At 40.6% G+C, this 15,947-nt stretch overlaps 1 protein-coding gene across 2 annotated transcripts in view; it reads right to left on the bottom strand.

The window, feature by feature from the left end:
- Nucleotides 1–15,947, bottom strand: part of HS2ST1 (heparan sulfate 2-O-sulfotransferase 1) — an 87,290-nt gene that overhangs the window by 24,792 nt on the left and 46,551 nt on the right. For both annotated transcript variants that reach the window (XM_083445043.1, XM_083445042.1), the window contains exon 2: nucleotides 447–685. In XM_083445043.1, the coding sequence (XP_083301169.1) occupies nucleotides 447–685 (239 nt within the window). The remainder of the gene's footprint in view (nucleotides 1–446; nucleotides 686–15,947) is intronic.

Here is a 15,947-nt window from a genome sequence, read left to right as displayed (position 1 = left end):
CAGCCCTGAGTGCTCACTGGAAGGACAGATCCTGAAGCTGAGGCTCCAATACTTTGGCCACCTCATGAGAAGAGAAGACTCCCTGGAAAAGACCCTGATGTTGGGAAAGATGGAGGGCACAAGGAGAAGGGGACGACAGAGGACGAGATGGTTGGACAGTGTTCTCGAAGCTACCAGCATGAGTTTGACCAAACTGCGGGAGGCAGTGGAAGACAGGAGTGCCTGGCGTGCTCTGGTCCATGGGGTCACGAAGAGTCGGACACGACTAAACGACTAAACAACAACAAACAATTTTACTAAAACCTTTATGTTGTTGCTCTCTACTGGGTGTTACTGTCAAATGTTTCTTCATACTTGATACTTTACTTTTGGTGTACCAAAATACCCGACGTAAAAATAAAACAATTAAGGAAATGAAAGCTTATATCTTAACCAATGGAACCTACCTGATCTTGCAGAGACATCACAGGATTGTTCTTGGTTGTGTTGATATGCAGAACATGGTACTTGTTCCGTGCACAAAGATCGTATGCAATGTTTGTGAAGGACGTGCTTGCAGTTTTAGGTACTCGATTATAAATGATCACCACATCATCATCTTCATCCAGAACAACATCTGACCGAAAGCCATCTATTGTGTGACGCTGCTCAATTTCTCGGACTTCGTGTTTTGCAATAGCCCTCTCTGTAAAAAGAAACAGAGTGCACAAAACATTTTATAAGCAAATTTTCATTCATTCATTTGACCAAATTTCAATTTAAACCTTTTAAAAATGTGGTGTTAAGATACAATGCCTGGGAACTTTAATAATGAAACCTCCATTAAGGGTTAACAAGAGTAAGGGAAAAAATATCTACGAGAAGACTTTTTCCACAGTAATTCCCCCCCCCCCACCAGCCAATCTAAAAATAATTGCTACAAAACATCTAGCATTTTGCAATGATAGATGAAATGATACTGCACATAATATGAATTTTACAGAACATTAGCTACTGACCATTCAGGGTTTAGTCAATTAATTGCAAAGAGGAACTGAAATTTAGATAAAACGGATGTTGTGCTTATTTTAATTAAGCCCACTCCCCTGTGTATGATATAACAATGAATGGCTTTGCAAAATCCAATTAGATATATTAATTGCAAGTCTGATAAGAATAGAAGTGGAAGCAGCTTACGACACGATCATAATTTTTTTAAAAAAGGTGCAGAATGCCAATCCTGAATACAAAAACGTAGCAAAACAGAAGTGAACAAAGCAGGAGAGGCAACTGCAATCCTTGAACTGAACAGCAGATAAAACTGGGACAGCACACACTTCAGCTCAAGTCCACAACATCCTTCCATGTAATTGCTAACTGACCTTACCCCACAGCATAGCCAGTAGTTGCCCTTTTTAAATGTATGCTGGGCTGGTTGCTTCTGTCTGGACTGAAAGCAGACTGCCTTGCCTTAATACTACTAATACAGTGGAACCTCAGGTTACAGATGCTTCAGGTTACATACGCTTCAGGTTACAGACTCTGCTAACCCAAAAATAGTACCTCGGGTTAAGCACTTTGCTTCAGGATGAGAACAGAAATTGTGCAGCAGTGGCATGGCGGCAGCAGGAGGCCCCATTAGCTAAAGTGGTAACTCAGGTTAAGAACAGTTTCATGTTAAGAATGGACCTCCAGAACGAATTAAGTTCATAACCCGAGGTACCACTGTACGTGTTGCTGTCCAGCCATGCAACTCAAACTCAACATAGCCAAACTGCTTAATGCTCTCTCTTCTCAGTTGCCTTCATTTCACGGCCACCATGCTTATTATAATAATCCCGCCAACTATTTCACATTCATTTAGCAAGCAAGGTGTAAACGACAACTCTACTTTTCTATGTACGAGTGCTTTGTTTGAAGCTTAGCAGCAGAACAACAGTGAAATGGAATGCTTGAGGTATTAGGGACATGCCCATGGCATGTTTGCAAGTAGGAAAAAGAGGAAGCATTGCCTTTCTGTATTCATTTCCTCTTTAGGTGCCCTGTCACATGTTCAATTATGTATTTTTACTACATGCGCACAACCCTAGCCTCTTATGGAAGGGCTGAATGAAAACACGAGGAGCCAACAAACAAAGCATATAGGTTTTGCAAACTAAAAGGCAACAGAGGCCTTTCTTGAAAATGGGTGGGGGGTGTGCAACAGGCACAACTAAACATATGCAGCTAAATGCTCGATTACCTGATATGTTCAATATTCAAAATGTTGGAAGACACAAAGTAAACCAACACACAAAAATGTCCATCATCATAATCCAGCAGGGTCCACAATATAAAATTAAATTCCAAAGGTTGAATTCTGGGCATTTTTTATGGCCACCAGATGCTCAGACGACCAGCTGTCTTTCTTTGTCCTGCCCTTCCTGCCAGGTTTGCTCAACTCTTCCTGCAGCATCATATGCAAATTATTTAATTAGCTAACTGGCATAGGTGTCAAGAATACGCATAGGTTCATTCTTGATGTTAATTCAGCGCTACTGAATGATGTCAGACTCTCAAATCCTTGCATCTAAAAGCCTATAAAGAAACACTCAGAAGAGCCAGAGCAGACTCCAACCACACTGTCTCAATATTCAGCTTGGCTCTATTCCATTTACAGACTCTAAGCATATGAGATTAAAATATTCTTTTCCCCAAATTAAGGAGAAAAGTGCTAGACCAGACAATAAGAACTTGAGATATCCTAATTAATAGTTACCTGTACAACTTCATATCTGTTCCCTTAGGGTATATGAATTATGATAGGGTCTAATTACATGTGGGCCTTTTCTCTCTGCTACAGCATTTATCAGCATTTCAAACTGGATATTCAGATTAACAGAAAAGGCTTTTCATTTAAGCTAAAAAGATGTAATTGATACAAGCTTGGGGAAGTAAAACACACTCTCTATAGGTCAGAAACCCTGGTACTTGGGGTTTTTTAGCCTAATCTTTTGTCTTCCTGTCCTGTGCACACATATAAGCACACTGTTCATCTCCCTCCTTGGTTTCATACCTGTATGTTTATCCAAGATTTCACAGGTGAGTCAGGCTGTCAGGACCTCAACATCTCCTAGATCTGTGTTAATAAATTCCACTTTGGCTTGTCTCAAAAACTTCTTAGCTCATGATTCCAGACCTTTCCAACATCACAACATCTAATGTTCAAAATCATACACCGTTTTGTGGAATGCAAAAGTCACAAGACCATACAATCACACATTACTTGGTCCATTCAGCTAAACAATGATTTGCTGGATCAATCAGGGAGGCGGGTCTAGCGTCATCTAGTCTAACATGCGGTCTCCAACAGCCATCATTCATATTCCTCTGGAAACTCATAAGCAAGATATTAACTTATATGATTATGGTGATTTCCCATATTCAGCATCTCGCCACCAGAGCAGAATATATAGGCTCTATACCCACTGAAAGACTTAGTCTTTGTAAATCTGTCCATTCTTTAAGCCAGCTATATTTATGGCTGTCACATGTGACATTTCTCAATGAAATTCCAGGTTTTCAAAAATGCTGAGCAAAAAAGCCCCTTCCCTCCTGGGTATGAATGTATTTTATTGAAGACAACCACACAACTATGCATAGATCTTGTGCTATTGAATGGGATTACAGCAAAAGAAGAAGGGGAGGGGAGAAAAGAGGAGGCTGGTGTTACTGAATATATGGCTGGCAAGTAGGCACAGCTTGAAAATTTCCCTATGGCAAGCCAGATGGACATGAAATTGCTTTTAGAACTATTGGTGTTTTTTCTCAGTTTGACTATAGAAGCTCTGGTCGTACATTTAACCAAACTGGTATATCTGGGCACTTGGTGTTGGAAGGCTGAGGTTCAGGGTGAAAAACAGCCACACACCTGTGGTAGCTGCACTCAAGCAACTAGCCGAGGTCCAATTCTCTTACATGGCTCAAGAGAGCTGGGTGCTCTTTAAGATCAGGTTGCAAAAGAAAACCTGCACACTCTTCCCTTCCCTGTCTCCTGGAAGGTGGAAAGACAGCTTCCCATTTTAAAGAGGGGAGCTAGGTTCCAAAGGAAGTATGTAAAACCCTTCCTACCGCCTTTTTATGGGGGGGGGGGGGAGAGAGAGAGAGAGAGAGAGAGAGAGAGAACAGCTTTACACACTACCCTCAAAATACAACAGTGCATTAAAAATCAGCCCTGTGTTCTGAAAACCGTTGAAGGAAAAATACGCTATCTTCTCTCCCTACCCTCCAAGTTCTAAAGAGGAGGAAACAGCTTTGGCACTCCCTTCCAAAGACTGCTAATGAGACCCGCTCCAGCTGTAGACCAAAGAGCAGGAAGGAATAAAGGACATCCTACAGCTGTCAGAAAGCTCCTCTATTTCAGGGACAGCTTCACCAGGGAGTCAGTATGCAAGGTAAATTGCATTTATCATTATTTGTATTCCACCTATCAGGATGTAAACCCTTCCAAGGTGGATTGCAAATAAAATCAAAACATATTAATAAAATCTCAATAAGATAGTATTAAAATGTAACAAGTCCGTAAAATCTATCCATGGAGCTGCTGGTATCAGTCCGCCCAGGTGCTGTGGGGTCACAATCCAGCTGCAGCAGGTCCTGAGTTGTTGGGCAAAGCTTTATAGCAATAACAGCAGCTAATAAGGGCTGAGCGATGTCCGATTTTTAACATCGTGATATATCACCAGCTAAACATCACGATATACCAACATATCACGGTGTCTGAAATGAGGATGGAACTATGCAGAAGCAAACAGGGTAACGTCCTGGCAACTGCTACTACTTAGGGGTCTAAAACTGATATGTTTTTGCTAACATATTGTCACAGCTGTTATTGTACAGTGGTACCTCAGGTTACAGATGCTTCAGGTTACATACGCTTCAGGTTACAGACTCCACTAACCCAGAAATATTACCTTGGGTTAAGACCTTTGCTTCAGGATGAGAACAGAAATCGTGCAGCGGCGGCGTGAGGCCCCATTAGCTAAAGTGGTACCTCAGGTTAAGAACGGACCTCTGGAACAAATTAAGTTCTTAACCCGAGGTACCACTGTGCAGAGCAACAGGGGCAGCAGGAATCAATAGAGAAGTGATGACCTGCATCACGGTTTTCCCCATATCACATTTTTTTGCATAGCACGTGCACACACACATTGCGATTCACTATATATCACCATGCCAAATATTATGAAACCATTATCACGATGTGGCATTCAAATCAATGTTGGGCTATATATTGATACATCGCCAGCCCTAGCAGCTAACCCCAACTGCTCTCTCCTTGTCTGTGGTGGGCATTGCTTAAGCAAGTGAGGCAGGGGATGGCTAATGATTAAAAGAAACATAACATTTTTATGGTATTTTAAGCAAACAAACAAACAAACAGGAAGAAAGTTCTGTTACTTCTGTAACAACAATATTTCCTTCAGAAAGTGGAATGACTTTTAATTCACAGACAAATAATTTGCAGAACCATGCTGCGTTTTGGATGAAAAAATGCTGGACTGGCTGAGAGGTAATGAGAAGAAACCTTTGGCATTATCAGCTTCTCTAGTGATAATGTTGGTTTCTACTTCATTCTGCCTATGGATTCAAATTATTACACACAGCATTCACAGCTGGGATAACTTTCAAACAATCCCTGCCAAAGGATCATAATTTAAAATATTGTCTACAAAGAACAAGAGGGGAGGAGCAGGATAACAGTTCTAAATCTAAAGATGATAGAAAAAAATCCTGAGAGCCATGCATTTCAAATAATATGTATGCGAAGGAGATATTTATTCCTAAATCATAAAAACCATGTGCCAGATACAAGTGGGCAGTAGATCCTAGAAGAATTCCATCAAACACTAGGCAATGATATATGAAAATATGTGAATGAACTACCAAAGGTAGATTTAAATCACCTGTATTTGGTTATTCATTTGTTTTCTTTAAAAAAAGAAAAAAAGACAGCAGAATATGAACAGGAAGAGAATGCATGAAAAGGAGGAAGCTAAGAAAAATTGGAGGACATAATATGTAGTTCAAACAATGTGAAATAGATGGTATGAAACAAAGATCACCAACGAAACAAAACTTAAAAGAGTACAGAGGCACAAAGCAGCTCAAAATGAAGGGACTGACATGTAAATAGCTCAAGCTGAATGAGAGAAGATAATTTAAACCACCAAAGGACAGAACAGTGAAGAAGAATATAGTTGAGACAATAAGCGTAAAAGCACACACAGACACACATAGTTAATTGCAGGAAGTGAAAAGGGGGACATAGGTGCAGTGAGAAGCAAGTGGTTTAATTGTTCTCAATGTTGCTGTAAACCTTAAAAGAGGGGGGACTTCATATAGTCTCTTAAAGAAAAAGGACTAAATGATCAACTCAAAGTCATAGCCAAAGACTGTGAACAGAAACAATCAACACTGCAGTAGAAGTCTCTAAAATAATGCTGGCAAAGGAACTCCCATTGTTTGAGGCGCATTTTGCGACAGGGAATTTCAACAGCACGACAGGGAATTTCAGCAGCGCAAGCCATTTCTGAGCTCTGGGTGCAGTACTGCGCCTAAGATTTCAGGAGGACCTTTTTCTGCCTCCCCACTTCCAGCTACTCTCCAAAGACTGGAGAAGGGACATCATAAGAATATTAGGGGGGCGGGGAGGGGAAGGACTAGACCCTGTAAAATTTTAGCTGCAGTTCATTCATTTTCAGCACTGTATTCTTGATATAAAAAAATGTGCCTGGATATTCCGTTGTTGTGTCCATAACCTCTGTTTAAGGTGCTATTTAGCTCCTAGCTTTCATATATCAGTTTCTAACACTGCAAAGAAGTAGAAAATAAGCTGAGTACCAAATGTCTTGAAGTGACAGCTAAACTTTGGACCGTTATCCCCATGAAATAGGTGATACGGGTGAGCAAAGTCAGTTTATGTCAAAGTAGTCAAGGTTTGTGTATAAGAACAATGAACATTCCCGAATGCCCCATTCCCGATAGTGTAACTAGTTAGAAGAAAGCTACCCAGACTTCACACTTCTTGGCAGCCTAGGCAGCCCTCTCAGGAGAAGACTTTCAGGAAAGCCACTCAGCTTGCAGTACAGAACAGCTGACACAGCAGCTTTCAGCTTCAGCAACCTCCTTCTCTCAGCTAGAGCAATGTACACAGTGTACAAGCTGCAAGTGTTGATTTTCCTATGTAGGAAAATAATCTGTTCAGTTTGTCTAGGTGTTCCCTGAATTTGAGACATTTCTAACTATGTCACAGTTTCCCTAATGTAAAACTATTCTTCTGTAAGCCTGTGAGATGTCCTACTAACTAAGCTATCAAGACTACGGAGCAGGGTTCAAAATTACCAGGCGCATTTTGCACCTAAGATTCTTGAATTGCGAGCACCTCCAAAAGTCTGCTAATTTTTGTGCCTGGCTGACACTCAAGGATTACTGAAATGTATGTGCTTTGAAGCCTCGAAGTATATGTTAAGGATAGACAATATGCTAAGGAGTTTAACAATAAAGAGTAGAGTGTTTTGAAAACTGAAGTGTGGTACCAATATTTTTCTTGTAAACACCAAATTAAACATGTATTAACAATTTCTGCTAAAAATGTGACATTAACAATGTGTCACTTCCATGAATTGTGTATTAGTTCATGCTTATCAAAATAATAAATAAAAAGTGTTGCCGACCCACCCCGCCCTGACGATTAGGCATTCTGCTTTGGCGCCCACAACCCGGGTCCCAGGAGCCATTTGGCTCCTAGCTTTTCTACCCCAGTTTCTAACACTGATACGGAGTACTTTTTTGAACCACAACGAGGAAACGGGTTGGATTATCAAGTGCAAAAATGCAGATTTATATTACCAGCTTTCATTGTGCACTTCCATTAACTCCCCACCCCAGTTGCAAACCACATTCCCACTGAAGTGATATGATGAAGGCTACCTAATGATGGAGTCAAAGCCAGTTGTGACTGGGGTCAGACCAAAATACCAAAGGGACACCCCTTTGCTATGTTTTTCCTCTTCCTTTCTTGGGCATCCCCTTTAACCTCATTTCCCCTTCTTGGCACTTGTATAATAATAATAATAATAATAATAATAATAATAATAATAATAATAATAAATTTATATCCCACCCTCCCAGGCTCAGAGCAGCTAACAACAATAAAAGTAACACAGCATTCTAAAATCAATTCATTTTAAAATCAATTCAAAATCAAATTAAATTAATGGCAACCATTGGGCTAGTTCTGTGAGGATTAGCAAAGGAGGGGATCAGACTGTGCCTTGGCCAAAAGCCTGGTGGAACAGCTCTGTCTTGCAGGCCCTGCGGAAAGATGTCTAGTCCCACAGGGCCCTAGTCTCTTGTGACAGAGCGTTCCACCAGATCGGGGCCACAGCTGAAAAAGCCCTGGCTCTGCTTGAGGCCAGCCTAACCTCCCTGTGGCCTGGGACCTCCAAGATGTTTTTGTTTGAGGATAAAATTTTGTTGAGTACTCCATGTAGCCCTGGGGCCAGAGGGTTGCCTAACATTATGTGAACTATTAGTTATTTAAGGAGAGCATAACCTTTTGAAGTTGGATGGTGAAATTTTCCAGATTTTAAAGGTGCTGAGTACTAAATGACTAATATTTTGCTCACTACTTCTGATGAGATGCGTTAAGTTGGTAAATGGAATTTAAAATATTCCAGACTACATTGGAATATTTTACTTGCATTATTCAGAAACATCCATCAAATTGGAAGTTATTTAGCAGGTCAGGGTTCTTTTGCAATTGTCACGATAAAAATTTTCAACTCAAGGATATGTTTTTAAAGTGAGATGCAACTAGAGAGGAAACACACATTCAAAGGGCACATGGTAATCCCTGGAATCAATCATTAGGCTTTCGGTCAGCCCAAGTGACTCCTAAAACTGTTGGAAGAGCCATAGTAAATAAAAAGATTGCAAAAACCCAGCACTGTTAATACATCTGGCCTGTGACGCTAGTGCTATAAAAGTACAGTTTTGTTTGCAGAGCACGTAACAAACTTAAGCGCTTATATCTTTCTACATGAATTAGAAACGATTCCGTTAGGACCAAAAATCCAGCCAATGCATTAATCAGAGTGCAACAGACATTTGATAGGATGAAAAAAGCCCTTGTTTCAAATTCTCCATACTTCATCTGGGTGTGTTAGTATGTGGCATAACTCAAATAAAAGCAGTATTTTGCTTCACTTAAAAAAGGACTGCTCCTTTCAAATACCTACTTACAAAAAAAATCTTATAAAGATATAATCTGCAGCTCAGAGTAGAGATGGATTTATGATAAAGATGATGAGATTACAGCTATTTCCAGGTCTATGAGCTGGATGCAATTTAGACTAAAGGATCACATTTGCTACACCACAACCCTCAAAATAAAACATTTTTTTAAAAAAATACATGACATTGGAACAAAAAAACCCTCAGAAAGCCATTCAGATGTAATCCAAGTTCCAATGCAAAAAAATGATTATGTGGCAAGTTATTTTTTCCCCCTTTTGCAGTCATTAGGATTCGGTTTTTAATGGATCTGATTTTTGATTTCTATTTCACTGCATGATTTCTATACATTGGCCTCATTCAGCTCTGTGCTAGCTTCATTTGAATCTGAAAAACAGTGGATTGCATAAGAGACGTGTACAGACCTCTCTCATTCTTTACAATGGCCTCTTGGGTGTTGCATCTACCTTGGTGGCAGAAGGAAGGGTTGAGTGTATAAAACAACACCGTATTAAGATAAATGGGACCGACTTTGCACATAGGCACTATGCTCATCCCTGACAGGACTGAAGCAATGCCATTTAAAATTATACTTGCTCTTCCGCACTGTGTATGTCTAAAATGCACTTAGATTTGTGCACATTTTGGCAGTAATTTAGTATTTTTGAGTCTATTTTGTCCACAAAGGGACCATTTTGTAGTTTGTAGTAATGTCCTAGAAATGTGAAGTGCCTGTTTCTGATGCTGCTATGAGATTTCAGTTAGAGTTCAATTTCTTGAATACAAAAGCTGCAACATATAGAGCAGAAAGAAGATTAGAACACACAACCACATAGGATCAAATTCACATACATTATAATGTGGACCTTTCCTAAAAGTCCTAGTGGCCATAATTGGATTATCAACAAAACTAGCTCTAGCTCACCTGAATTCTTTTGCATTCTTTATTTCTTTAAGGCTAGCTAGAATGGAGGTCCATTCTTAACCTGAAACTGTTCTTAACCTGAGATACCACTTTAGCTAATGGGGGCCCCCACTGCCACCGCGCCGCCGGAGCACAATTTCTGTTCTCATCCTGAAGCAAAGTTCTTAACCCGAGGTACTATTTCTAGGTTAGCGGAGTCTGTAAACTGAAGAGTATGTAACCTGAAGCGTATGTAACCCAAGGTACCAGTGTACCGAGAATACCGCAGATGACAGCAGTGTCTAAGCAGAAATCGTCTAAGTGTCCGGGAAAATCCGGATGTATGGCAACTTCTCCTAAAAATAGCTCGAAAATGTCCATGTTTGAAATATGGCAACCTAGGGGAGGTATGAGAAGCACATGCAACAATAATACTGGCACTTTAAAAACAGTACAATGCCATGGCAGACGTATAAGCTGCTGCAAGTCCACTACTGGCGACAGCCACGATGGGATGGAAAATGGTTGGCAAGGCTGACTTCTCCGAAGAGTTATTTGCATAAATGCCGTAAATAATTGGTTGGGAAGTGCCCTCTGCTCATGGAAAAGCTATTTTATATTTTGAACTGGAGTACTGTGCAAAAAAGGTGAAGCTAAATCCAAGTGTGTTCGTCCATTTGCAGAAAAGAACGGGCAGATTCTTCTATGGAGCCTCTTAGCATTGAGCCAACTTTTACGCTACCACTTGTACAAGTGTCTGTGAGCAGCTATTTCCCTTCTGTTCATGATTCGTTGGATACAACCCCATGTAATTAAGCACTATGAAGAAACAAAACTGCCCTGGATCACATTAACAGCCAAACCCACTAGCAGCTAGTCTTCTACACTTAATTCTAGTATGCCCCTCCACCGAAGACATTAATGACTATTGTAGCCACTTTGCTATAAATAGCATTAGACTAATGAACCAGTATTTACTAACAATGTCCAAAGTGTTTATTTTCTCCAACAGCGAGTAAAAACATCTTTAGACGAGAGAGCAAATAGCATTGCTGATGATAGCCTATGCACAACAGAATTATTTCCACACTCCAGCAATCACACCTGGTGCTCTGTTCGACTGGTAAGCAAAGTCAGCTAAGACAACTCCAGCTGGGCCTTGATATCATTAAATACAATCTAATGCAGCAGCTGTCTGAAAATTAGAGCTACTGATGCTGAAAACCTGCTAGGGTTTCATTAGCATCACATAATCCTTTTCAGGAATTCTACAATTTCTAAGATTGTATGAGCATACTGCACCCTACGGAATACACACACTGTACACTGGAAACCTCAAAAGGTTTAGCTTGCCAAACTACAATAAGACCTTTATGCAATGCTGAAGTTTGCTACATTTAGTGATGTATGGCAGCTTAATTTGAGCATCCTGTCCTGCAAGACGCATGGAGTTCTAGATTACATGGGGGTGAGCGAAGGGGGTTGCAGTTTCCTGTGAAGCAGTGTTGGCCAAACTTGGGTCTCCAGTTGTTTTGGGACCAAAACTCCCATCACCCATAGCTAGCAAGACCAGTGGTCAGAGATGATGGGAATTGTAGTCCAAAACCAAGTTTGGGAAGCACACTGCGTAAAGGTTCATTCAATGGTCATCCATACATAAACAATTCCATGTGTGTGAATGCACAGAGGCATGGAACCTTCTTCGGTTCTAGGCTTGGGTGGGGGGCCCAAATATGGGCCTACTAGGGTCTACTATATAAAAAGGTAGAGGACCCCTGGACCGTTAAGTCCAGTCAAAAGCGACGATGGCGTGCAGCACTCATCTCGCTTCAGGGCAAGGGAGCCCACATTTGTCTGCAGACAGCTTTTCCAGGTCATGTGGTCAGCATGACTAAACTGCATCTCGTGCAACGGGACACCATGATGGAAGCCAGAGTGCATGAAAACGACATCTACCTTTCCACCGCAGTGGTACCTATTTATCTACTTGCACTGGTGTGCTTTCAAACTGCTAGGTTGGCAGAAGCTGGGCAGAGCAAGGGGAGCTCCCTCCGTCACACAGATTCGAACCGCCAACCTTCCGATTGGCAAGCCCAAGAGGCTCAGGGGTTTAGACCACAATGCCACCCACATCCCTTTACAGGCCTGCTATACTCCCATCATCCCCTATGGCTGACCATGCCAGCTGGGCTGATGCAGGCAGAGTCCAGCAATATCTAGAAGGTAACAAATCCTCCACCCTTGCTCTAGGAGGAAGGTATATCCACCCTCCCCTTCAGGTCTTCTTGCTCAGTTACTTTCCTCGCTGCTGTGCAATCAGAAAGACAACGCTGTGATATTACAGAAACAGCAACTAATTCCATATTTGACAGTTTCATTTACATACACTATATAGGCACTACCGCCATGCAATCTAATACATAACTCCCAAACTACTTATTTACTGAGGGCTTCTGACAAGGACATTAACATTTAACAACATATAGCGTCTGTGGTGAGGGTTTTATGCCATGTGGGAGTGTGTATGTTAATGACTGGGGGAAGCTGCTTTCCATTCTTGCTGATGTATATGTCTCACAGCAGGAAGGTTGACTCTTGGGAAGGGCAACTGAAAGCACTAAGCATGGTCACTGGATGAAAGACTGCAATGCTACACCAAGAGCGGCTACCTGGTGAACCTTTCCTGACAATTGTGCAATGAATGTGCGGAAGCAATGCTCCTCTCAGCAGCACACTGTACATTTGCATTGAAGCCATGCTAGAAATTGCAAGTGGGGCTTTAGAGTTTGTAGGTCTTCAGCCCATATGAGCCAGCTGCATGCAGAGGATTCACTGCATAGAGAAAACTTGGCTGGGAGAGCATTACTCACCACAGGCAACCAGGCCAGCTGCTAAATCAGAAGCCAGGATTTGTAACATTTTACATTCAGAAGGGAGGTGCTGTATGAATTGTTCTTAGCAATGATTATCTAATGTTAACCATATGCAAACAGGTTATCCAGAAATAAAAAGCAAGCTATAAAGGTTTATTTCTTTTCATTTTAAATATTTTTATTGCTATGTTAACAAGCACAAACACAAGAATAAAAAATGCTACAAAGACTTCTAAAATATTCACTGTTTCCTTATTCGCAAATGATGCTTTTTGATCTGCAAGACACATTTTTGCTCAACTTAGAAAATGCAGTTTATCTGAAAGCTCTTTTTAGGCACATATTTCATACTGGAAAATTCTATAGACATGAAACTGTACCATTCTTTCCCCGTGGCTTTTTAGAAGCATAGTAACAGCCTATCACAAACTCATTTATACACTTCTTGTTCTTTTATTCTCCTCCTGTCATTACTGCTTCTTTATTTTTTTCTGTTCAAAGTGACTGCAATGGCTGTTTGCTATAAAGCTGCTGGATTCTCTCAGCTCAGCCAGAATCAAGCCAATACTATATTTTCTAACAGAAATGCCATCATACCCAGAATCTCAGATGAACCTGATCAAAAGAATAATTAGCGGTGAGGAAGGAGCTCTCCAAAACGTTACTGTATCTCACACTGACAAGATGTAAAGTCTCACAGGACGAGAGATTGTTTTTTGACAAACGGACAGTGCCCAAAGAGGGAAAGGATTTAAAGAGCAATACTCTAGGTATGCAGATGAAATGCATTTGCAAAGGAATGTACTCCAGCTGGTAACAGTGAGTGGATGCTCATAAGAGCTTCTGGGAGTTAATCCAGTTCAGTGCCAGATTAAGCTTCTAATTAAAACAGTCTTCCCTGTCTGCATAAGATAATACTTTTGGCTGAAAACCAGTTCCCTTCTCTCTCTCTCTCTCTCACACACACACACACACACTTGAATACAGCTTGATCAACCAAAGTATCAACACCAAATTGTTCAGCTGTATTTTGGCAGGGGTTGGCAGTATGCTCTATGTCCATGTATGCAGAATTAAACAGACTGAATACAGTGGTACCTCGGGTTACATACGCTTCAGGTTACAGACGCTTCAGGTTACAGACTCCGCTAATCCAGAAATATTACCTCGGGTTAAGAACTTAGCTTCAGGATGAGAACAGAAATCATGCAGCACGGCGGCAGCAGGAGGCCCAATTAACTAAAGTGGTGCTTCAGGTTAAGGAAATAATATGTATGCTACTTATATAAACAAATGGTTCAGATCAGTAATATTGAGTCATACTGTCCATAATTTGATTTCACTTCATGGATATACTGTGGAGAAATGGAAGTGGCAGAATGGGAATGGAACCAAGGTTCATCAAGGTTCATACTCTGAAGGTTAAATTAGGGTGAGCAATTTCACATCTCACAATTACAGTAATGTTTTCAGCACAGGCACTTTTTTCGAAGAAGCTTGCTTCTGAGCAAAAGGCTTGCTGACCAACATTATTATGACAATTTTGTCGTGATTACACTTCAATCAATACACAATCTCAAATCACAGTCAAACAGAGAAAACCAAAATTTCAGAAGCTTGTTGTGATGACACCTCAACTGCAAGCTGACATGCTGTCATATCAACTGCAGGCAGAGCAACACTGAAAGAAAAGCACAGGGATTGGATGAACTCTGCAGAACACACTTAGAAAAGGTGCCACAAATACCACTAAATTCTGCCATGACATGACCTGCTACGAACAGGACCACAAAAATGGCCCCCTTTATCATCATGCAAATACTATCTTCCCAAATCCAGCTCTTCCAGTTAAAAATGCTCTCTCCATTCTCTCTCCCCTTCTCTGAAGCACTGCCTGCAGTCTTCACTAGATAGCAAAAGTGTGTCGTCCCCCAGCACTGGTTGATATCGCAACACACAATGAAATTTTGTCTTGGTGAGAGATGATAGAAAATGTTACAGTAAAGGTGACCTTGGGTACAATCTGAAAGTGCAAAGATTTTGAGGAGGTGAGAATGACAACTCCTTTCCTCCCTTTCCAGCTGTGTGTCCTAGAAGCATGCACATGATTCTGCAGCGCTAAAACAAGAGACACTAAAGTGTTGGATGTATTTCCTAGAAAGGCAAAGAGGTTACCCAAAGAGTACACATCCTGCACAGCTAGGAATGTGTAAGACCAGTCATTTCAGTGGGTATTCTGGCTGTGTGAACAGTAACATATTACGTAACTGAAAGAATTTGAAAAGCATTTCAGATTTCAAAAGAAAATGACAAACAAGCATTTGTCACTTTTCCACCTCAAAAGACTAGAACAGACCTTTAGTTTCAATCTAAGGATCTAAAAAAATATATAATGTCTGCAGTGAACCTTGCAAACTAATGATTTAGTTAACTGCCAAAATTTTGACAAGCAATCTACATATACATCTGGTCCAAGTTACAAACATTATTCCAACTGAAAAACACACAGAGAACCTTCTGTGTTTATTAAGCATTCTATTCATTTATTTATTTTATTTCTATACTGTCCTTCATCCGAGGATCACAGGGTGGTTTGCGATATAAAAACACAAAAATACATCAGAATAGTAACAAAAACAAAACACAATAACCCCACATATTTATTTATCAAATAGATTTTATTCCACAAATGCAACATGAACAAATCATCAGTATCTATTTTTCCCATTGATTGAACAGGATAATGGAGCTCAGAACACACACCAATTAGACCACCAAAATCTATCAGCTTGCTAAATGAAATTCTAAATATTGTTATAATATTGATAAATCAACTAATGAACACTTCAGTTTCTTCAGCATACAGACTACAAAGTACACTTCTTTCTAACGCTAGCTTTTTGTTCTGCTTTTTG

The sequence above is a fragment of the Podarcis tiliguerta genome (genome assembly GCF_965153285.1).
Source record: "Podarcis tiliguerta genome assembly, chromosome: 6".
In the NCBI taxonomy this organism is placed as follows: domain Eukaryota; kingdom Metazoa; phylum Chordata; class Lepidosauria; order Squamata; family Lacertidae; genus Podarcis; species Podarcis tiliguerta.
This window is presented reverse-complemented; position numbering and strand designations above follow the sequence as displayed.